Genomic DNA, 22841 nt, shown 5'->3' on the forward strand with positions numbered 1-22841 from the left:
ATTAAATGACGCTTTCATTGTGGTGTGGAGGTTCATTTGTCTACCTTATATTGAGAGAAACAACTCTAAAATGCTCCAAGACTGGACTGGTGTTTTTCCTTCCCTGTGAAAATACTTTTGGCCAAAAGGGGGCAGCAAGCTACTTTTCTATATCTGTGTCAATGCAAGTTTATTATAATTTCCATAATTCCTATGTATAGATGTTTCAATTTAGTAATTGAACAGGCTAAAATATAAAGCTAAGTTTAATAACTATACTATACTATAGTTTACAATACTATAACTAATGGGGTGGGTGTGGTGTTTGGACACAGGCAATTCTGTGTCTAAACATATATATACAGTACATACACATATACTGTATATATATAAAGATAAGAGGTTTTTATTGTCATTGTAGTGATACAACAAAATTTCGTTTGGTAGCCCTCAGCCTGCCAGCACCAGCGAACAACAACGATAACAAACAATATACAAGATAAAAATACGCAAAAGGATTAAATACATTACTAAAGATAAAAATACACAAAAGGAATAAAACCGTTACTAAAGATAAAAATATACAAAAGGAATAAAACCGTTACTAAAGATAAAAATACACAAAAGGAATAAAAATGTTACTAAAGATAAAAATATACAAAAGGAATAAAACCGTTACTAAAGATAAAAATACACAAAAGGAATAAAAATGTTACTAAAGATAAAAATATACAAAAGGAATAAAAACGTTACTAAAGATAAAAATACACAAAAGGAATAAAAATGTTACTAAAGATAAAAATACACAAAAGGAATAAAAATGTTACTAAAGATAAAAAAATGCGCTGTTTTAACTATCCGGGCCAGGTCTCTCCGGTTCTCTGCTGTGCAGCTGGTGTACCACACGGTGGCGCAGTGGCAGAGAATTGTCTCAAGAAGAAGAGCCTCTGTTGGGCTTTCTTCACCAGGTGGGAGGTGTTAAGGGCCCATGTCAGATCCTTTGTGATGTGGATTCCCAGGAATTTGATGTCACTTAGACTCTCCACCTCCTCACCGTTTATGTGGAGGTGTGGTCTTCCTGGTTCTCCTGAAATCCAAGATGATCTCTTTGGTTTTTATAGTGTTAAGGACCAGGTTATTGTCAGTACACCACTCAACCAGATGTTGTACCTCCTCTGTAATGCGCCTCCTCGTTGTTTGATATCAGTCTTACTATAGTGGTGTCATCAGCGATAAATATATACAGTATATATATATAAATATATATACATACATATACACACATACATAAAAATATATATATGGTTCATACATATATATAGACATCGAACAAAAAGTTCGGAAATTAGTGTTTGGTAGATTATTTCTCTATTGTAACAATGCTTCTTGGCAATAAATGTTATACCGTTGGAAAGCCTGTTTATTTACCTTTCAAACGGTGCCCCAATTGTAAGGAACATGCATTTGTGGGATGAGCAGCACAGCTGAGTATGTGGGTTGCGCCCATGAAAAATTTGCCAAATCTTCTCTGCCAATGCCAAACAGTTTATTCTGCTGTTGCTATCGACTCTTGTTTGGTGTTGTTTGGTGGATTGGATGATTGAAGTCTATCAGTTACAAGGAAGAAACAAGACATATTGGCAATTTTACAATTTATTCATTTAACAAACAGGAGCCTCAGTAGCGTGTGGAAGAACCGTACACAGCCACAACAGCCTGGCACCTCCTCCTCATGCTGGTCACCAGCCTGGTCACACACTGCTGTGTGGATGGCATTCCACTCCTCAAGCAGGATTTGTCGCAAGTCAGCCAATGTGGTTGTGTTGGTCACTCTGGCACGAACAGCTGGTCCCACAGGTGTTCACTTGGGTTGAGGTCAGGACTGTTGGCAGGCCATTCCATCCTCTCTACTCCCAAATTCTGGAGGTAGTCTCTGATAAACCCCGCTCTGTCCCAGACTGTGGAGAAATGGGATTGCCACTGGTTGCAGAATCTCATCTCGATATCTCTCGGCATTGAGATTGCCTCCAATGAAGATGTCGCCCCACACCATCACACTGCCTCCACCAAAAGGTGTTACTCTATCGGTGCAGCAATCAGCATAGCGTTCTCCCCGTCTTCTCCACACTTTGACCCTACGATCCAACTTCCTTAGACAGAATCTGGACTCATCCCTGAACATAACGTTCCTCCACATGTTCAGGTTCCAGTGCAGGTGTTGCCGACACCAGCGCAAACGGGCCTGACGGTCAATAGCAACAGCAGAATAAGCTGTTTGGCATTGGCAGAGAAGATTTGGCAAATTTTTCATGGGCGCAACCCACATACTCAGCTGTGCTGCTCATCCCAGTGTAAGGGCCTGAGGGGCAGGGTAGTGGCTGGCAGCTACATTCCTGCCAGAAGGCTCCACCCTCTCCTTGATGAGAGCATTGAGATCAGGTGTGGGAGGAGACACACCTGATCCGGATCTCCTCATCAGGGAGGGGAACAAAAGGCCAGGAGAGAAACAGAGCAAAGGGAAGAGGGAGGGGGGGGGAGCAACCGGCCATTCTGTCAGAGCGAGTCCAGACTAGCCTGAGGAGTTGGAGGACGTCATCAGTGTGCGACGAGACCAGAGAAAGAAAGTTTGTTGGAAAAGAGGTGGATTACGAGAAGAGAACAGAATTGTGTGGTTGAACAACAACTGTACCGTGAATGCAGATATCATGGGTGATAGTTCAGATGGTGAGAGTGATAATATGCCATGGCAAGAAGCTAACAGAAAGAGGAGAAAGGGGAGCGGCAGTCCAGGCCGCTCCGGAAGTGATTTTGGCGAGGAGAGTAAAAAAGTGAAGGCTACTAGATCAAGTGTGGGGAAGGATGATACAACTGAATGGAAAGTTGTGATTGCGTTTAAGAATGAAGGGGCCCATTATCACCCGTTAAAACTGACAAAGGCAATAGAGAAGGAAATAGGAAAGATTAAGTTTGCCAAGTTTTTAAGCAACAGGCGTCTTTTGATCTTTGCTACAGATCAAAGGCAATGAGAGAAGATCCTCGGAGCAGAAACTTTGAATGGAGAAAGGATCAGCTGTCATATTCCTGGGAGCGTTTCAAAGCTGAGAGGTGTTATACAGGATGTGCCATTGTCGGTGTCCATAGATGAGATAATTAAGAAAGTGAAAGGAGGAAAGGTAGTGAAAGCTTCCAGACTGCAAATAAGTCGAAATGGAATGAAAACTGATAGCCTATCAGTGCTGCTTGAGTTTGAAAATATCTTGTCTAAAAAAATAAGAATAGGATATATGAGTTATGATGTAAAAGAGTTTATTCCAGCTCCTTTAAGATGCTTCAAGTGTCAAAGAATGGGACACACCGCAGGGCAATGTAAGGGGAAGCAGAGATGTGCAAGATGTGGAGGCGAGCATGAATACGGAAAATGTGGTCAAGATGTAAAAATGAAACGCTGTAATTGCGGCAGTGAACACAGCGCTGCTTTTGGAGGATGCACAGTTCAAATACAAGCAAAGGAAGTGCAGAAATATAAAATACTTAATCAAGTGTCTTATGCGGAAGCAGCTAAAAAAGTGAAGGAAAAGGATAAAGTTACACCCAGGGAAAGCCACAGGAATGATATAAGAGAATCTGGGATTAGACAACCTCCTGTGGACCTTCCCCCTGCCCTAGATCAGAGTCAAACAGAGTTAAATCCATGCATAAAAGAGATAAATGAGGACACACTAATTGTAGATCAAATCTGTTTCGTGGCCTTCATCTGCAAAACTATGAATTTGGCAATTCAACAAAAGAGAAAAAGTGACAGAATAAAGACAATCGTAGAGGCAGCCATAGAGATACTGGGGATTAAAGAAGTTAAGGCTGATCTGATTCACAAGATGTTGAACCCTCCCAACTATGATGGACAGGTTCAGGGTGATTAACCTCATAATGGTGTTGCATATCCTACAATGGAATGCCAGAAGTCTAATTGCAAATGGGCAAGAATTCAAGAAGGTTGTAGCTGATCTGACAGTTACACCAGATGTTATTTGCGTTCAAGAAACTCCTCAATTGGACTTCGTCATTTCAGGATACAGCTCTGTCAGATGTGATAGAATTGGAAAACAAGGTGGAGGGTGTGTAACATTTATTAAGGATACCTTAGCATATAGAAAGATTAATGTTCCAGAACAGTATTATTGTATTATGATAGAAGTATGTAGTCCAAGAGGAGATATTAAGTTAGTGAACTTCTATAATCCTTGTAAAAAGCTATCTATGGAAATGTTTGACGAGATATCAGGAAATATTGGAAAAAGAGAAATTTGGTGTGGAGATTTTAATGCTCACAATACATTATGGGGAAGTGAGGTCACTGATGCCAACGGAGGGGTAGTTGAAGAATTTATAGAGGAAAGATCATTAATTTGTCTTAATGATGGAAGCGGTACCAGGGTAGATGTTACTCGAAATTCAGTATCCTGCTTAGATCTTACATTAGTCTCAGGAAATATGAGTAATTTGTGTGAATGGAATACAATGAATGAATCTAATATAGTGATCACTATCCTATATGGTGTTCATTAAATTGTAGTATCTTTACTCAGAAGGGCAATATAATAGAAAGATGGTGTTTTCCTAAAGTTAACTGGGGAAAATTTAAAGAATGTTGTAGGAAGTCATGTGAAGAAATATCTATTGAGAGTAATGTGGACAGCTGTTCGAGAGTAGTGACCTCTATGATTATTGGTGCTGCATCAATATGCATTCCTAAGAGTAAGGTGAATGGGAAAAAGAAAATGGTTCCATGGTGGAATGATGAATGTAAAAATGCCATTAAAGAAAGAAATCGTGCCTTCAGAAAGTTAAGAAGTCTTTTGACTCAAGATAATCTGATCGATTATCAAAGAAAGAGAGCGGTAGTACAGAAAGTTATTAAGTCATCAAAGAGGAATGCATGGAGGCAATTCTGTTCAGCTGTTGGAAGAGAAATAGAGTTACGTGATGTTTGGGCGATGATCAAAAAGATGAGTGGGAAAAGAAAATCAATTAAAATCCCAGTTTTGATAGACGGAGAATATCGGGCAATTACAAATGAGGAGAAAGCTGCGTTATTGGGGAAGAAGTTTGCAAATGTTCATAGCGGAAGTCATTTACATGAGAGGCACAGACAGAGAAAAGAAGAAATTTTAGCAGCACATACAGAAGTTAAAAAGAAAAAGGTCAATGAAGGAACACCTCTTGATATGAAGTTTTCAATACAGGAGCTGAAAACAGCGTTGGAGGGAAGTGGGTATACTGTTCCAGGTCAAGACCAACTATGCTACGCTATGTTTAGACAGTTACCAGAAGAAGCCTTGGAAATTATTCGTAAATTGTTTAATATGATTTGGAGGGAAGGTGTAATGCCAAGCAGCTGGAAGAGTGCTTTGATTCTACCTTTTGGTAAACCTGGTAAAGACCTAGCTAATGCTGGCAATTATAGACCAATAGCACTGACATCTCATTTGTGCAAGTGGATGGAAAAGATCATCACGAGCAGATTAACTCATTTTATAGAACAAAGGGGCTTGCTAAATAAATCTCAGAATGGCTTTCGTAAAGGTAGATCGACACTTGACGCATTGATAAAAGTTAGCAACGAGGCAGAGAAAGCAATAAGTATGAAGGAGATTATGGCTATAGTCTATTTTGATATAGAGAAATCATATGACTCCATGTGGAGAGAGGGCCTATTGATTAAAATGTATAAAATAGGTATTAGTGGAAGGATGTACAACTGGATATTGGATTTTTTGTCTGGACGATCATTCAAGGTAAAAGTTGGAGATGCCGTGTCAGAAGAATTCACTATAGTAAATGGGATCCCTCAAGGTAGTGTTATTAGCCCTATATTATTTAATATTATGATAAGTGACGTCTTTATGGACATTGACAGAGATATTGGCTCCTTGCTCTATGCTGATGATGGAGCAATATGGAAAAGGGGAAGAAATATTAGACATGTGATCAGTAAAATTCAAAAGGCTATAATCAATGTTGAAAAGTGGTCGTATGACTGGGCGTTTAAGATGTCTGTTGATAAGTCTTGCTACATGCTATTTACCAGAAAGAGAAATATAAGCAATACTCATCTTAAATTATATGGACAAAGTATGGAGAGGGTGACAGAGTTTAAATATTTAGGCTTATGGTTTGATGAAAAATGTTTGTGGAGAACTCATATTAAGCATCTTGAAACTAAATGTAAAAAGGTGCTCAATGTTATGAGAGCGGTTTCTGGACATCAATGGGGAGCAGATAAACGGTCACTAATGGATATCTATAGGGCTATTATACGAGCATGTATAGATTATGGATGTATGGTTTATGGAACAGCTGCCAAGAGTACATTACAAGCATTAGATAGAATTCAGTTCAGAGCTCTAAGACTTAGTTTGGGTGCAATTAAATCTACCCCAAACAACGCACTTCTGGTAGAAGCTGACGAACTGCCATTAAGCCTAAGACGATCAAAACTAGCTTTGTCATATTGGGTGAAGTTAAAGGGATCTGCAGAGGAACTTCCCGTAACAAATGTGCTGTATGAATGCTGGGAATACACCCAAAGTAAAGGCAAAGGGTTTGGTTGGACAATCAGTGCAATAGCCAAAGAATACGGTTTAACTGGGTTAGAGTATGGGCCCAATGTAGTATGGGGAAATGTTCCTCCTTGGATACTCCCAGTGCACAATGTGGATTTAACACTCATAGAAGAGAGGAAAAAATGGATGGAAAGAAAATTGTATGACATTGGACATCAGACTCAAGTATACATCAATAATAATTATTATAACTATCTGCAGATTTATAGAGATGGATCTAAAGAGAACGGGAATGGACACGTAGGATCAGGGGTGTTCATACCAGAATTTAGTGTGACAATATGCAAACGAATTAATGACAGATTGTCTGTCTTTACTGCTGAAATTATTGCAATAATCTTGGGACTGCAATGGGTAGAAGAGGTCAGGCCTGAGAGAGTGGTCATCTGTTCTGATTCTGTTGCAGCTTTAAACAGCCTGAAGACAAAACAAACAATTAGAGAGGATTTAGTGATGGAAATATCTCTGATAATGTTGAGACTTCAAAGACTGGGAATAAATGTTCAATTTTGCTGGGTTCCTGCTCATGTACAGTGGGGCAAAAAAGTATTTAGTCAGCCACCAATTGTGCAAGTTCTCCCACTTAAAAAGATGAGAGATGCCTGTAATTTTCATCATAGGTACACTTCAACTATGAGAGACAGAATGGGGGGAAAGAATCCAGGAAATCACATTGTAGGATTTTTAATGAATTAATTGGTAAATTCCTCGGTAAAATAAGTATTTGGTCACCTACAAACAAGCAAGATTTCTGGCTCTCACAGACCTGTAACTTCTTCTTTAAGAGGCTCCTCTGTCCTCCACTCGTTACCTGTATTAATGGCACCTGTTTGAACTCGTTATCAGTATAAAAGACACCTGTCCACAATCTCAAACAGTCACACTCCAAACTCCACTATGGCCAAGACCAAAGAGCTGTCAAAGGACACCAGAAACAAAATTGTAGACCTGCACCAGGCTGGGAAGACTGAATCTGCAATAGGTAAGCAGCTTGGTGTGAAGAAATCAACTGTGGGAGCAATTATTAGAAAATGGAAGACATACAAGACCACTGATAGTCTCCCTCGATCTGGGGCTCCACGCAAGATCTCACCCCGTGGGGTCAAAATGATCACAAGAACGGTGAACAAAAATCCCAGAACCACACGGGGGGACCTAGTGAATGACCTGCAGAGAGCTGGGACCAAAGTAACAAAGGCTACCATCAGTAACACACTACGCCGCCAGGGACTCAAATCCTGCAGTGCCAGACGTGTCCCCCTGCTTAAGCCAGTACATGTCCAGGCCCGTCTGAAGTTTGCTAGAGAGCATTTGGATGATCCAGAAGAGGATTGGGAGAATGTCATATGGTCAGATGAAACCAAAATAGAACTTTTTGATAAAAACTCAACTCGTCGTGTTTGGAGGAGAAAGAATGCCGAGTTGCATCCAAAGAACACCATACCTACTGTGAAGCATGGGGGTGGAAACATCATGCTTTGGGGCTGTTTTTCTGCAAGGGGACCAGGACGACTGATCCGTGTAAAGGAAAGATGTATCGTGAGATTTTGAGTGGAAACCTCCTTCCATCAGCAAGGGCATTGAAGATGAAACGTGGCTGGGTCTTTCAGCATGACAATGATCCCAAACACACCGCCCGGGCAACGAAGGAGTGGCTTCGTAAGAAGCATTTCAAGGTCCTGGAGTGGCCTAGCCAGTCTCCAGATCTCAACCCCATAGAAAATCTGTGGAGGGAGTTGAAAGTCCGTGTTGCCCAGCGACAGCCCCAAAACATCACTGCTCTAGAGGAGATCTGCATGGAGGAATGGGCCAAAATACCAGCAACAGTGTGTGAAAAGCTTGTGAAGACTTACAGAAAACGTTTGACCTCTGTCATTGCCAACAAAGGGTATATAACAAAGTATTGAGATGAACTTTTGTTATTGACCAAATACTTATTTTCCACCATAATTTGCAAATAAATTATTTAAAAATCAGACAATGTGATTTTCTGGATTTATTTTTTCTCATTTTGTCTCTCATAGTTGAAGTATACCTATGATGAAAATTACAGGCCTCTCTCATCTTTTTAAGTGGGAGAACTTGCACAATTGGTGGCTGACTAAATACTTTTTTGCCCCACTGTAGGTGTGGAGGGCAATGAGAGAGCAGATATGATTGCAAAGAGAGCACTAAAACTAAAAGAAGAGGAGATATTGAATATTCCTTTTGGAAAGGGGGAAGCTAAAGCATTAATAAGAGAGGCAGGACGGGAGTTATGGCAGAAGAAGTGGGACGACGACGACAACAAAGGAAGACATTATTATAACATTCAGAAATCCATAAATGTGAAGACATACAAAGGGAAGTATAGAAGAGAGGAGGTCATAATATCAAGGTTAAGATTCGGACATACAGGACTTAACGCAACTTTGTATTTAATGGCAAAAATGGACTCAGATAAGTGCACTATTTGTAATGTTACTGAAGACGTGGAGCATGTTATCCTGAAATGTCAAAGATACAACTCAGACAGGTACATCTTGAAGCAAAAAATATGTCAGTTGGGACGGAAGTGGAGTTTGGAGGGAGTTCTGGCAGTGGACGGAGAATGGCGAGAGTGCTGCAGGGCACTGTTGCGATTTCTTAAAGAAACGGGATTAGACCGTAGGATTTAGTTGGTAGTAGGTGTTGTTTAGGTTTATTTACTAGTTATATATATATATATATATATATTATTGTTATAAATTTTTTTTTTTGTATCATCAGAACAGTGAAGAAAATGTTACCCTGAAACTGCACACTCCGGTACAGTAGGTGGCGGTATGCACCTATGCAAGTTGGTTGCGACCCGCCAATCAAATTTAAAGAAGAAGAGCAAAGGGAAGACGACGAGAGGAGAAGAAGACTAAGCCGGTAAGTCGGCTAGCGGCCCGGCTGTTTTAGTTTAGTTATAGAGTTAAGTGATCGAGTTCTGGAAGGAGCTACGTTTTCTGTTTTGTGTTGGTTGAGGTTTGTTGGATTAAAAACCCTTAAAAACCTGCAGTACTGACTCTGCCTATGATTGCTGCGCTGCCACTAATTTCTGTCCTCCGTGCCTTCCTGTTACACCAGAAATGCATGTTCCTTACAAATGGTGCAGCGTTTAAAAGGTAACTAAACAGGCTTTCCAACGGTATAAAATTCATTGCCAAGAAGCATTGTTACAACAGAGAAATAATCTACCAAACACTAACTTTTTGTTCGATGTTTATTATCCACATACATATTATGTACATACATCACCTTATATTATTGTAAAATGTGCATATAACTGTCAAAACTTTGTCCTTGCATAAAATAATGTATATTTATTATTGTAACAAAATCGGAGACAAAATGTTTCATGCAAAGACTTTTATTTATGAATAGTCTGCAGTACTGTACAATAGCACACACCTGTCTCTATTTCTGATCATCGTCACTGTCAATGATCATTTTAAATAGACAAATATTGTGCCTTCAAAAACAGTTCCCTTTTCACAATAATCTAAAAATACCGTGTTCTGTTTTAAATATGTAGCATAACTTTTTGAAAATAAAATATACATTATATGAAATATAACAGTTGTTTATTGGATAGACTATATAGTACCAAATGCAATTATATGCAAATACACCTCTCTGTGACTTCTTAGGCATTTCATGCACAAAAAAAATAAAGAGGAAAAAAAAAAGATGCCACGCACATACAAAAGAAGCTGTACATACTTCTATATGAAAATAGAAAATATCAAAGCAAGATGTGCACCAATAGTCTATATCATGTTACAAAGAACTTGTAGTACAAAAAGACCTACGATAACACGTTATCTGGAACACAGAGGTACGGGTACTGGGTTGGCAACAGGACAAAGACAAAACCTCGCACTGAGCATCCACTGATGAACTCCAGTCAGAGCTACTTCTATGCACGTCTACAACCAGATCCAACACGTCCAACATCAAATACTGGATCAAAGAGTGACAGGGTCAAACAAGCAGAACCAGAAGTTGCAGTTTTAGCTTTGAATTTTGGTATTACACCCAGTAAATGTAGATGTCCAATGCATAGCATAAAGTTTGGTTTGGTATGTTTTTTAATTTCTTGTATTGCTACCCCATAAGTGAAGTGAGTGTAAACCAATTGCCAGTTCTGCCCACAACACACAAAAGCACTGATATGTCAACATTAAAGTATTGAACATGTTCAGATATTGTGATTATGTGATTAGTATTCCAACAGCAATATTCTGTACAGCATCAATATCAAGCTTGTTCGGCTGAAATACTATTATTATTATTGCCAAAACAACTCCAAATGTCTTTCTTCAATGTTAAAAGGAATCACTGATGTCCAATTTAAATTAAGATTCTTAAACTGACAACACTGGATGTGTTACACACAAATGAAGTTCTCCACAGAAACAGTGTGTACAAGGCACACTGCGATCAATATAGCTACATCTATTATTTCCTGCGCAAAAACAAAAGCACTTCTGAAATCACTGTGAACAAAGGAAAACTCCACGGTTAAATATAGACTTCTGCTATTGCCACAAAATATAGATTTTCTTCTTCAACAGTATGAGGACAAACAAAAATAACTCTCAAATCAGACGTTTTGACGCACAATGTCGATCGCTGATGCGGAGACTGACGGTGCCGGAGAACGGGATGAGTGTAATCTCTGAGTATTTGAAGAGATTATCAGGTGCTCACTGGTAACATAAAGCCAATAATCTCAGCAGTGCAAACCTAATACTTGTACCAAAAGGTAGCGCTTTGAAGCAGACGTTTAAATGAGATCAGCTCCTTGCTACTCAAATCATGTCGTATATGTCCCATATACGACGACTATATTGCTCTTATGTGAAACTATTCAAGGACCACAGTGTTTCTCATTGCAATGCTCTTTGAGTACATTCTCTATCACACAAGTATAAGAATAAAGAACAGGGGGTTTCATTATTAGTAATACACCCAAAGACTACACTTCCAAAAATCTAGTCTTTTCTTAACATAGATAAGAAAATATAAATTCTTTCTGCAATTAAATGACTTAAATTGATTTTTATATTCTTAATAAAATCTTATAACTCTTTCTTATTTACATTTGGTGTAGGTTAATACTGATTGTAATGCAATACTGTTGCCTTCTTGTTTTGTTTTTTCCTGTTACATTTCTTTTGTTTGTTGAGCAGAAGCACTTTTACATTCATTTTTCAACACCCAAGCTCGAGAAGGAGCCCAAGTGCAGACGGGAATAATGACATGCATTTTTCCAAAAGCTAAATACGTGGGACAATTTGAAAAGGAGGAAGTCAACTTGCTTGAGCAAATACTCTTTTGGAGAGAATGGAAGGACGAGGACGGCGGGGTTGAAAAGGCCTGGAGAATTGGCACCGGTGGTACCTTTATTTGGCTGTAAAAATGCTCTCGCAGCACCAGGACAGTCAGTTCTGTGAGAAGTAATGCGTAACAATATTGGAGGGGTCACGGCTCACTAAGCCGCGAGGTGAGATGAAAGCCTTTGTTGTTGGAAAAAGCTATTAACTTGAGAAAGACAGATTTCCGCAGTGGCGAAGGCAGTGTCAGAGGTTACACTCTCTCGACTTGACTGGGGTCGTAGGAGTCTGATTAGAAAAGAGAAGAAAGAAAAGATGAGACAATACAATCAAAACGAGGCAGTACGATATTATTGGCCCTTAAAAAGGTAGATATTAAAAGGTACCCTGTGAAGTTCTTCATCGTTTGTCAGAGTTAAATAATGACCTCAATTGTCCCCCCTCTCCACTTCCCCACCGCTCAGCTTTCACGTTAGCAATGTTCCGCACTTGAGCACATGCTACATCTATGTGACATTTATGTTGTCGCTACAGTGTAGAGAACCGCTGCCCAATCGCGAGATCCTAAGCCCATACCTGCTTTATCACCCATGGCTGTGCAGTTCAGAAGACGAGATTGGGGAACACTTGGTTTTCACACCTGATGTGCACTGTACCCGAGTACACGTGAACAGTAATTCATAGTATAGTATCTTTTTCAAGTAGACCCGCCCACAGTTAGTACAGTACACACTGCTCACACTAATCAAACAAACTTTGGGGTCAAGTGTGCTTGGATCTGGGCCCCTGATGTGAAAGCCTCCAAACACTGAATGTAAGCAGTTACTTTGTCAACATTCTTGGAAATGATCAGGAATGTAGAGCTATCCCTTTAACACTAGATCAAACTTTAACTGAGGAAAAATGGCGGCAACCTCAGGTAGAGCAACTGATGAGGGATCCCTCTCCCAGGACTGACAGACATGCAATATATGTTTCTGTGTACAGAATAATATACCTGTAGTATACACATTTTTACATAGCTAATACCCATACATTATAATATATGATTCTGCTTCACTTTGAAGTCAAAATAAAAGAACAAATGGTTAATCTCTTAGTTCCTTTGTACCCACCTGATACAGAGAGCATCTCCTCATCCTCCATATTCGAGGGGCCACAGGTCCCAGTGCTGAAGCTGAGAGGCAGCATTATTTCTCTCTTGGGAACACTGCGCGGTTTAGGAAGAAGAGGAGGTTTCTGCAGCTTGGTGCGCTGCTTTGGTTTGGGCAATTGTTGTCCCTCAGCATCTCGAGTTGCCTCACCTCTACTGACCTCTGCTGTATTCTGTCCATCTCTAACTGTCTCCAAAGGCTTTTCTTTGTCATGCCCCACAATTTTAAGCTCCACCTCTCTGTTTGACGCTCCCTTTTTTATGTCAACATCTACTTCTTTACTCTCTTCATTCCCAGCTTTTAGTGCAATCTCAACATTCATGTCTACCGCCTCTTCTTCTTGTCTTTGCTCTTCCTCACATATCCCTTCATTTGCTTCTTCTTTAGGTTTACAATCTTCTTTAGGATCTCCCAACTTGTCATGTGTTTCATGTGCAGTCTCATGCGCATCTGGGTTCTCCTCGCCCTTCCCTCCTTCCTCTGGTTTTTCATAATTTTCTTCTTCTCGTTGCTCCACAACTTCCTCCTTTGTGACTTCCTGAACTTCACTCTCCTCTCTGTCACCGTCCCTCTCCTCAGAATCAACTTCTCCTCCAGAATCTGTACATTTGAGGCTAAGGCGTCTTATTCGAGACACTGAGTCCAGCTCTTTCAGACGGGCCATTCTGTCTGGGGTTGACCTGCCCAGAGATGTAGCAGATGCGGCAGCAGAAGAGGATAGCTTATCTTGCAAAGATTCGATTAGTTTGCATGCTCCACCTCGCCCCCTCCTCTCCACACTGCACGTACTGAGTGCTAGCTTGTCATTAGGGGTGACGGGGAGGGATAGGGGAAGCGTATGAGGCGGGAACTCGGGCAGGTCAAGTACCAACAGGGACTGAATCTCAGTATCTTCACCATCACTGTGGTTGCTGCTGTGCTTTTGTCCGTCTCCTTCCTGGTGGTCTACTCCTGATTCTGTCCCCATGACCTCCTCTGTCTCTGCTCCCTGAACAATCAGGGACTCATCTTTGACTTGCTCACACTCTCCTATCACCTGCTGTGTCTCTTCGCCTCGACTGTGTAGTTTCTCAACTACATAGGTATCCATATCGTCCTCGTTGTCAGCCACAGCCAAGGACTCCACTGGAACAGCTATACCCAGGATTCTGGCAGCCCTCTGCTCGATGGACTCATTTTCAGGGATACCTTTTGCGTACTTGACCTCATACAGGTTGCTGAGGTCTTCTGCAGGTAAAGAATTGGCTTTCTCCCGAATCAGTAAGTTCTCGAGGTGCTTATCTGCCATGGTCGAGTCATTCTTGTAGGTCAGAGGCTCAGAGATGGCATATCTCCCATTGCCATCATCATCCTTTAACACAAAAGAAACCCCCCTTGTCAGCCTGGTGATATGTGGTGAAGCCTCTTTTTGAGGTGATCTGCTGCTTTCACTCCTGGTTCTACAGATTCTTAAATTCACCTCACCCCTAAATGGTAAAACATTGTCTGATTTAGGCTTTCTCTCAGTCTCTACCTCAGCTTGAAGCTCTTTATTTGAATTGTGCTCAGGGCTACCACTATTTTTAACAAGTACTGTCCTGCTCTCCCACGGGAGCTGCACTGACTGACTAAACTCTTTATGATCGAGTGGCGATGGGACGGACAGTGAACGCTGCATTGGCTCTCCAGGACCACCAGGAGTCTCTGTGTAGACAGTTAACCCTACATCCCTCAGCAAGGACTCTTGAGGGACTGGGATATCCTGCCCATAGGGCCGGTTTGGCTCATTGTGTGGGGTTAGTGAGGGCAGGAGGCAACTGTCTCTGCAGCTTGGGTTGGAGAGAATGGGTAATTCATTGGTTGATGGTATGTTGTTGGCCTGTGGTCTGGAGAAAGCACTCTTAATGTCCATGGAGTCCAGATCAGCAGTAGAAGCTAAGGACATAGATCTGACTTTTAAATTGTTAGGTTTTTCTATGTGCATTGGTGGAAGACTGATTGCTTCCCTGCCTGATTCTGGACAAGCAGTGAAATGTGCTCCTGACTGAAACTGGTCTAATCTCTTATTCGCCCCATCTAGATCGTCAATGCACTGACCCACATTGGATCTTTTGCTGATTGTGTCTTCCATCTTCTTATTAATGGTCTCCAGTTCTCCAATAGCATCACAGGGTCGACGGTTCACTGGCTTTAAAAGAAACTGACCAAAGGTCACTTGCTCTGCAGTCTCAGGGGGATTGGAGTTGCTCTTCCTGGGGGACGACGGCTGCTCTCCTTGATCCCAGGCCTTCGATGGGGAGGATAGGTCTTGTTGTGAGGGTTGGAGGCATGTCGTTTGAGTTGGGCTGAGGCTAAGACGGGAGAATGCGCTGTTGCTGGAGGGATGAAGGTTTTTCTGGCCTGCCATGGGGTAACCATAAGAAGAGCTACTTTCTGGCCCCACACCAATATCTGTGGTTTTATCTGAGACAGATTGAATAGGCTCTTGTCCCCCAGGAGGACTCTGGGGTTCTGGACTTTTCACCAATGTCAAAGGTGAGCCAGTCTGGGTTTCCTGGTTACGGTACTGGTTTCCAGGCCAGGACCCGGCATAGCACAACTCTTTGTCTTCCCTGGCTTGAAGTGCCCAGGCATCTATTATCTCCTTCCTTAGAGGAGCCCTCTTGTAGTTCCTCATTGAGGATGTGCTGCTGGTGTGAAAGTGAGAGTAATGGGGTTTAATGAGCATCTCATTCACCGACTTGCTCCGCACGTTGGGGCTCTCTTTGAGGCCCACAGCAAAAGTCCCTGTGTTAGTGACAGTCAGGCTTGGTATTGTCTCATTGTTGTTCTGATCAGCCGCTAAGTCTTTGCTAATGTTGATTGGTGTGTGAACAGGGACAGACACAAGGCAGAAGATGGTCTCACTCACTCTTTTTTTAGTGTTCTCTGGCCCTGAATCTGGGACAATTTTCTTCACTTGGGTGATGGTTTCTGCAAAGACCTGATCTGAGCTGGACCCCTGACGAGAACAACTTCTTGTTAACGGGGCCTGGAAGGCTGAAGAGGGAGATGAAGGAGGACGTTGGTTTTTGGGATATCTGTTGCAGTTTTGGTCAGTTGCTGGGAAGTTATCGATAGCCTTTTTGTGCAAATCACTGTGCCACCTGTTATTGTCATTGTCGAAGTCGCTAGAAGACGTCTGGTTAGCATCATCGGCCAGTTTGGCAGCGATGAAAGGCCCCAATGGCGGGGGCAAAAAGGCACTGTCACTGGATGCAGGCTCTGACACTGTGACACTGGGAAGCTCATTACGGATGTGCCGGATCTTGTCAGCATCCGTCAGAGAGTTGCCACTCAGGGCTGAGGAAATATGGCGGATACGGGGGTCATCAAAGGGGATGTATTGGATCCCTCCACCGGGGTGCTCCTGGGTAGTATACACAGGGTAAAGTTGCTTCATGCTTCTTTCTCTATGGGGATCAGGCCAGGAACCAGCTGGATGTCTGGTGAACCAGTGAGATCCATCCGGAGCCACGTGTATCTGCTGGTACATGTCCCCTCTGTACCTAAAAGTAAAAACAACACAGTTGCACTTTATCTTTGCAACAATAACTCCAACAAGCCAAAAAGGAATAAAAAGTGTGCAGAGTGAAGGCTTAAAAAATGATTCAAGTGATGCTCCACAAATTATATTGCTCTACTCCGGTATCTGTTTAGCATGCTAAAAAATACTAGTCACTCAATTTTAGAATACAATATAAAAGTACCTTTGTTGCACTGAACAGACATTTCTAAATATCAATGAATATAATCAGAGAACAAATAATGATCTTGAGAAGACAGGAGCCTCTCCAGTGTTATTACATAACATAGAACCCATACAAAGAGATCTATCACAATCTGCTTTAAAAATATAAATATATGGTAGGTAGATTCTTATGCTTTGTTATTGAGCGTCATCTAAGATACAGGTGCGACATGGCATAGAGGATTAAAGGGCTATACAATCTGTGGTCATGAACACAGAGAATTTTCCTACAAATAAAATATTATTTAAATGCTCATATTCAGTTTTACTGTCCTTTAAAGAAATCAAACACAACCGTACATATCATTTTAAAAATAATCTTGAAACATTTGGTATATGTAGATGATCTGTACTTTTGACAACTCTCTGAGCTACACATTTCTTTCACTGAATTAAAGATATATTTTAGTCTCATGTTTACACTACCGAGCATTACAGCCTCTTGAAGAAGTCCGACCATACACACTCAAGGGAAAATTCATAAAGAATGGATTGCAGCCACTGATAGCACCATGAATTGTGCAACATTTGCAACAGCTATCTGCCCCGTCATACGGTCCAATTCACCAAAGATATTGTGCTCATGTTATTTTAGCGCAAACGAGCCCAAAAAGTTTTGCAGCTGAGTGCAATTTGCCCTTTTTTGCATCTGACTGCAATTATCGACGTGGCAAAGTATGAATGCGCATGAGACCAATGCATCGGTTGTGAGGGGTGAGAGTCAGCCTGAGCGAGAGGTCTTGTCAGTAGGGGCTCATTTGTGTATTTGTTTATATTCTAAACATTATTTTTCATCCGTTTTTTTCTCGTTTTATGTATTTTCAGAAATGTAATGTAGGGGAGCTTTATTTGTTCATTGACACTCCATGAACTGTCACTGCATCCCAAAATAAATGAGCTTTGAGTGACAACCCTTATAAATACTCTTCAGATACCTCCAACCCTCTGAAGACAATTATAATTTAACTGTGACTACTTGCGGCTCTCAGTGCTGATCTTTGTTAACTTGACTGTTTTTGCAATGAGGCTCATTTGCATAGACATGAGAACATTTCTGCACATTACATAATTTAAACACGTTCAAAAAGCACAGGAGGACCAAAATGCTATGTGCTTGGTAGCTCATAGCGGCAGCAAAAGCCACGCAATTATTTTGGAAAGTTGCCCCTCTGTTTTCAATTTAAAAGCACAGCTAATTTATGTGAAAGGGGAAAAAACGTTTAACTTAATAAAATGTACCTGTAGTCAACAGCAATTTCACCGTAACCCCGGCGCCCCCCTGCCATAATAGGAACTCTTTTATATGATGGGGGAGGGTTGTATCCTGGAGGTCCAGAGTCCTGTGCAAAATAGTCCAGTTGAGGGTCAACCGTCCTTGATAATGGAAGTGGGGTTCTGTCCCTGGCCTGGAGAATCACTGAGTCTCTACCAGACAACATCTCACAGCTTCCCCTGATCTGCTGGTGCATCTCATAAGAGGGAGGTCTGGGAGGTCGTGTGAAGCGGGGCTTTGGTGTCATCGAGAGTTGGTTAGCACTAGCCGGCCTGCCATTCTCCGGCCAGCGGGGCGGCCTGTAAAGGTCATGGTGTGATGGTGGGTGGCCATTGACCCGCCTGAAGAGTTCCAGACCGGATGAGTCTATGTCCACATATTGCAGGCTTTCAGGCTGCAGCATCCTCGGCAGGGACTGGGATTTGGCTTTGGCCCTGGGATGGACTACCATACCCTCTGGTGTCCTGGCATGGAGTCTCTGCTGCTCCTGTGCCCAACGCTCACCCTCACTCTGTGACAGCTGGCGGCTAAAGCTCACGGCTGGACGCCACTCATCTGTCCCCAAGCTCTGGCACTTCCTCTCACTCGCCATCCTCCAATGATGGAGAACTGCTTCCCTCTCCATAGAGCGGGCCTCAGCCTGGACCTGGGCCTGAGCCTGCACCTGAGCCTGGGCCTGTGCTGCCCAGCGCTGCCTCTCCTGAGCTGCTCTCTGACGCTCCTCTGCAGACAATTCTTGGCCTCTTGCTTGTTGAGACCCCTCCGGCCTACCGTAACCCCCCTGGCCTCCTCCATGAGTCTCTCTGAGGTCAGCATAGTCCAGCAGCACAGTGAAGTCCTGGCCTCTCCTCCTCCAGTAGGACACATCCTTGGACTGCGACTGAGGACCTCTTGTGCCATCACAGAACCTGCGAGGAAACACACAAACAAAGGTGTTGTTATGCTTCAATCAAAGCGCTTGTTGGATGGTTGGATAGTGTCTGAAGCCACCTCCTTTCCCACTTCAGAGCTGGGTTTTTATTACAATCTGACAAGCAAGCCCAGTTTACACAGCAATTGGACAGGTATGCAGAGATAAGAAGGGTTTGAACTTACTTTTGAAGCAATTACTTCTGCCCCTTTTTGTTTTCAACACTATGAATTATTTTCATGAAAGACTGAGCCAAAGTGTTTACTTTTATCCCCATATTTGATTGATGATGGCAGGCTGTCTAACTAGCCTTGGAGCATGGCCGTTTGGAACAGCTATAAACACTTCTGCCTTCAGACATGGTCAGACTATGTGTCGCACAAACTAGTTTGTTTCAAGCATAACCCAACCTTTAAGTTCCTTTGGTTTATATCTGATTTAGAGATACGCCAAAGCAATGTGGTAAGCTACTCACAGCAAAGTTAACATTAAAGCAATCTAATAATTAAAACACTGAGATACAATAATACAGGGCCATTAAATGCCAATGGTAAGAGGCAAATAACAACTAACAATGATGACAGATAAAAAAAAAAAAAAAGAAAGCATTTCCCACTAGATGGAGACAGATGTCCATGAGTAGCAGTGCAGCGTCTGGTAATTGGGATTTTCCATGGAGCATAATGAACACATTACACAATGATACACAGTGGCTGTTAGTCCCAGAGTCCTCCAAGACAGATCAACAATTTAGAGGACGTTTCATTGACAGTCCTTGTATTGCACTTTTCTTTAGCTCCTAATCTGAGGAAATGAGCAGCATTTCTCTAAACCAGTGCGGGGAAAGCTCCAGCTATATCTCTGGGAGGATGTTTGATGGCAGACCTGATGGGCTACAACAAGATGCGATGGGTGTCTGCATACAGTCCGATCATTTCAGGCTATTTGTGGAGTGACTGACTGACTGACAACGCAAACAAGACGCAAGCACATGCGTACACCCCCTCAAGGCCGAGGCCACTGAGCGTCCTTGACATTTCCATCCATGATCATCACTGGCCAGAGATGTTTGCTGGGGGAAGGGGGGCTAGGAATGCCAATCTGCTGAATTTGAGGACATCTTATGTAATGAGTTACCATCATTAGCCTAATTGGGTCTAAGTAGCACTGCCTAATGGGAGTGCAAAGATAGGCCTGTTCCTTATCTAAACTAAAGCTGCCAGGCAAAACGGATTTGGATGAGTGGAAAAAAAGGATGAACAAATAACAGACTGAAATCGCAGAACATATGTCTTAGCAATTCCCACATTCCCAACAGAATGCTCCGATAGCACTGGCAGAGCGGCGACATGAAAATGCGGATTACTCGTCTCAAAGAATAAAAGCGAAAAGTGAAAAAAAACACAAACACCAACCACTGACATTATTCAAGGTCATTTGACTATTTTCAGATGATCTGTCACTGGCTGGTGGCAAAAAGGGATTGGGGGGGAAGAGAAAGTCAGCCAAACAAAATGTAAGGAAAAAGCCTGCCTAATTTGTGTGTGGACATGGGAACAGCTGTATTGACTTTGTCTCAGTTACAGCACACTTGCCCCCAGAACTGGTGCAAATAGACAAATTAAACAATCCTGTTTTGAGGAAAAAACAGATAGGCTGCAGCCGGGCGATATCTCTGGAAATATCATACAGTCCCTACCCAAGAGGGTTTCAATTGCATAATGCCAGACGAAGCTAAATATAGCCTATCCTCCATATACATATTTAAATACACCCTATGTGACTCCTGTATTATTGATGGGGAATGCATTATGTAAGTAGGTACATACTTGTGAAAGAATGGACGTCGGTAAGGCAGATTGGCTATGTTTGAGGGCAGAATGGGGAAGGGGGTATGCTGACAAACCTGGCAGGCTGTGTGTGTAGGATTGGGCATGCTCAAACGGGGCACATAGGTTTGCCCAAAAGCTGCTCTGATTACAACTCCGAGGTCCCATGTGGCAGATTAAAACTCCACAGTACCCCTTCTCCCTTGCCCAAGACTTGATTGGGAAGTGGAGGAGAGAAGGGAATAGAGCTGAGCTGAACGCAAGGGGAAAGACAGAAGCCTGAAATGGCAGAAGGGACTGAGCAGCAGTGTTATGCAGTTCCATTTAGGAGGCCATGCAAAATCCACATGCAAAAAACTCTGTGATGACGTATATATTTTCATTAATCTGCTCCATCAAAGCATCATAACAATGAATGATTGTGTCATTTATCATTAAAGATCGATGACACACGTCAGTCAATCGGGATAGGCGCTCATCACTGGTGTCAAGGTACAGCACAGATTTTCTCTTACCCGCTGTCTGAGGTCAGCGACTCTCCCAAGGAGTGGGTGTCGATTTGGCACCGGTTCTCGCCCTCCCGCCTGGACAGGCCTCTGTCCCTGGGTTCGTTGTTGTTGTTGGGACAGCTGCTGCCATACGCTTGAGGCTGCCTGGATCCGCCACCGTTCCCATAAGGCATCCCAGGCCCCCTTTCGTAGCCGTTCACTGTCCTGGGGCCGGGCCTCTTCTCCAGGATTTCATGGTGTTTGCTGTAGGACGGCGGTGAGGATGAGGGAGCATGGCGGGACGAGGACACGGGGGTGGGGGTGGAGGAGGAGGTGGTATGCTTGGGCAGCTTGTATCCATGAGAGATGAGGAGGTCCTCCACGCTGTACATGGTCGCATTTGTTTATGCTGGTGTGTTTTCTTTTTTTCCTCTCTCTGCCTTTTTTTTTGAGAGAGAGAGAGAGAGAGGAAGGTAGGTCGGTTGTCAAGGCGTCTCTGCTTCTTCCCTACATGCAGCGGCAGGATCACCGGCACAGCTGCGCAGCTGAGGCCATCACTGGGAGAAAAAAATCAAGAGAGAGGGGACGACATGAGGAGACAGAGAAAAGAGGGTGACGCTAAAACCATTATACCCGTTACCCGTGTCCAGTTTTTTGTCAAGGGTCCCAACCCATAAGGACAGTTGTGAGGACAAAATAAAAAAAAGAGCCCCCTCCAAACCCAAATTCTGAGCCACCACGACAAAACCGAAATCACCCGCCTTCCCAGCAGCCCGTCCCTCCCTCCTCTCTTCTCCAGTCCTCCTAGCAACAACCCTCTTTCCATCTCACTCGGAGAGCACCGGCACCAAACCCATCTATGTCCAGAACTGATGAGGCTGGTCAGGTAAACAAACGCCCTCAGAAACAACCCTAAATAGCATGATGATCAGTGGCAACAGGCGTTTCAGAGAGCTGCTGGTGTAGATTTCCATACAGTGGCTGCAAGGTAGCTGTTAGTAGCCAACCACTGCTCATGTTTTGCATCAATGAGGCAACTGGGGGTTTGTGTTCCTCTCCGTTCACTTCCGCATCCCCTCTCTCGACATCTTTTCTTCATCTCAAAGGTATTTTCTGGTTACAGTCTAAAAGGATTGAGGACATATTTTCAGCTGCATGCCCTAAATAAATGGCGGTCTGGGATACGGGTTTACATATTCCAAAACTACTACCTTCATTTCTGAAAATTACAGAATATCAGAATCGGAAGGAAGGATTCAGCATGCTCAGTGCCTTCTTTTTCAGTGTTTGTCTGCGTGTGGAGATAAAATGATTTGCCGATTGACACAAAATTAATTCGTTATGCAATTATTCTCGAAAAAATATGGCAAAAGATTTCATGATTTCCTGCTCCTCAAATGTGAATTTTCGTCTATCATAGCCAACAATACATTCAGGTTTTGAACTGGTTGGACAAAACAAGCCATGTAAC

At 42.6% G+C, this 22841-nt stretch overlaps 1 protein-coding gene across 1 annotated transcript; it reads right to left on the reverse strand.

Moving 5' to 3' along the window:
• Positions 1-833: 833 nt before the first annotated feature.
• Positions 834-21762, reverse strand: jcada (junctional cadherin 5 associated a). The gene is made up of 5 exons (XM_076110727.1): positions 21398-21762; positions 18110-19051; positions 14675-16628; positions 13063-14452; positions 834-1066 (listed from the first exon to the last, which is right to left on the reverse strand). Exons 1-5 carry the CDS (start codon positions 21760-21762, stop codon positions 834-836), a joined length of 4884 nt encoding a protein of 1627 aa, XP_075966842.1.
• Positions 21763-22841: the final 1079 nt, after the last annotated feature.

This window comes from Anarhichas minor, unplaced genomic scaffold, assembly GCF_050575085.1.
Source record: "Anarhichas minor isolate MPS153535 unplaced genomic scaffold, ASM5057508v1 ptg000001l, whole genome shotgun sequence".
NCBI lineage: Eukaryota > Metazoa > Chordata > Actinopteri > Perciformes > Anarhichadidae > Anarhichas > Anarhichas minor.

Bases quoted from the DNA above. Each gene is read 5' to 3' on its own strand.
- jcada (XM_076110727.1), bottom strand. From the start codon at position 21,762: ATGTACAGCGTGGAGGACCTCCTCATCTCTCATGGATACAAGCTGCCC. The intron at 14,453-14,674 runs GTACTTGTTAAA...TTTGTGTTAAAG, and splicing joins TCCCGTGGGAGAGCAGGACA to GATGATGATGGCAATGGGAG. The intron at 1,067-13,062 runs GTGGGTACAAAG...CTTGGATTTCAG, and splicing joins GGAGATGCTCTCTGTATCAG to GAGAACCAGGAAGACCACAC.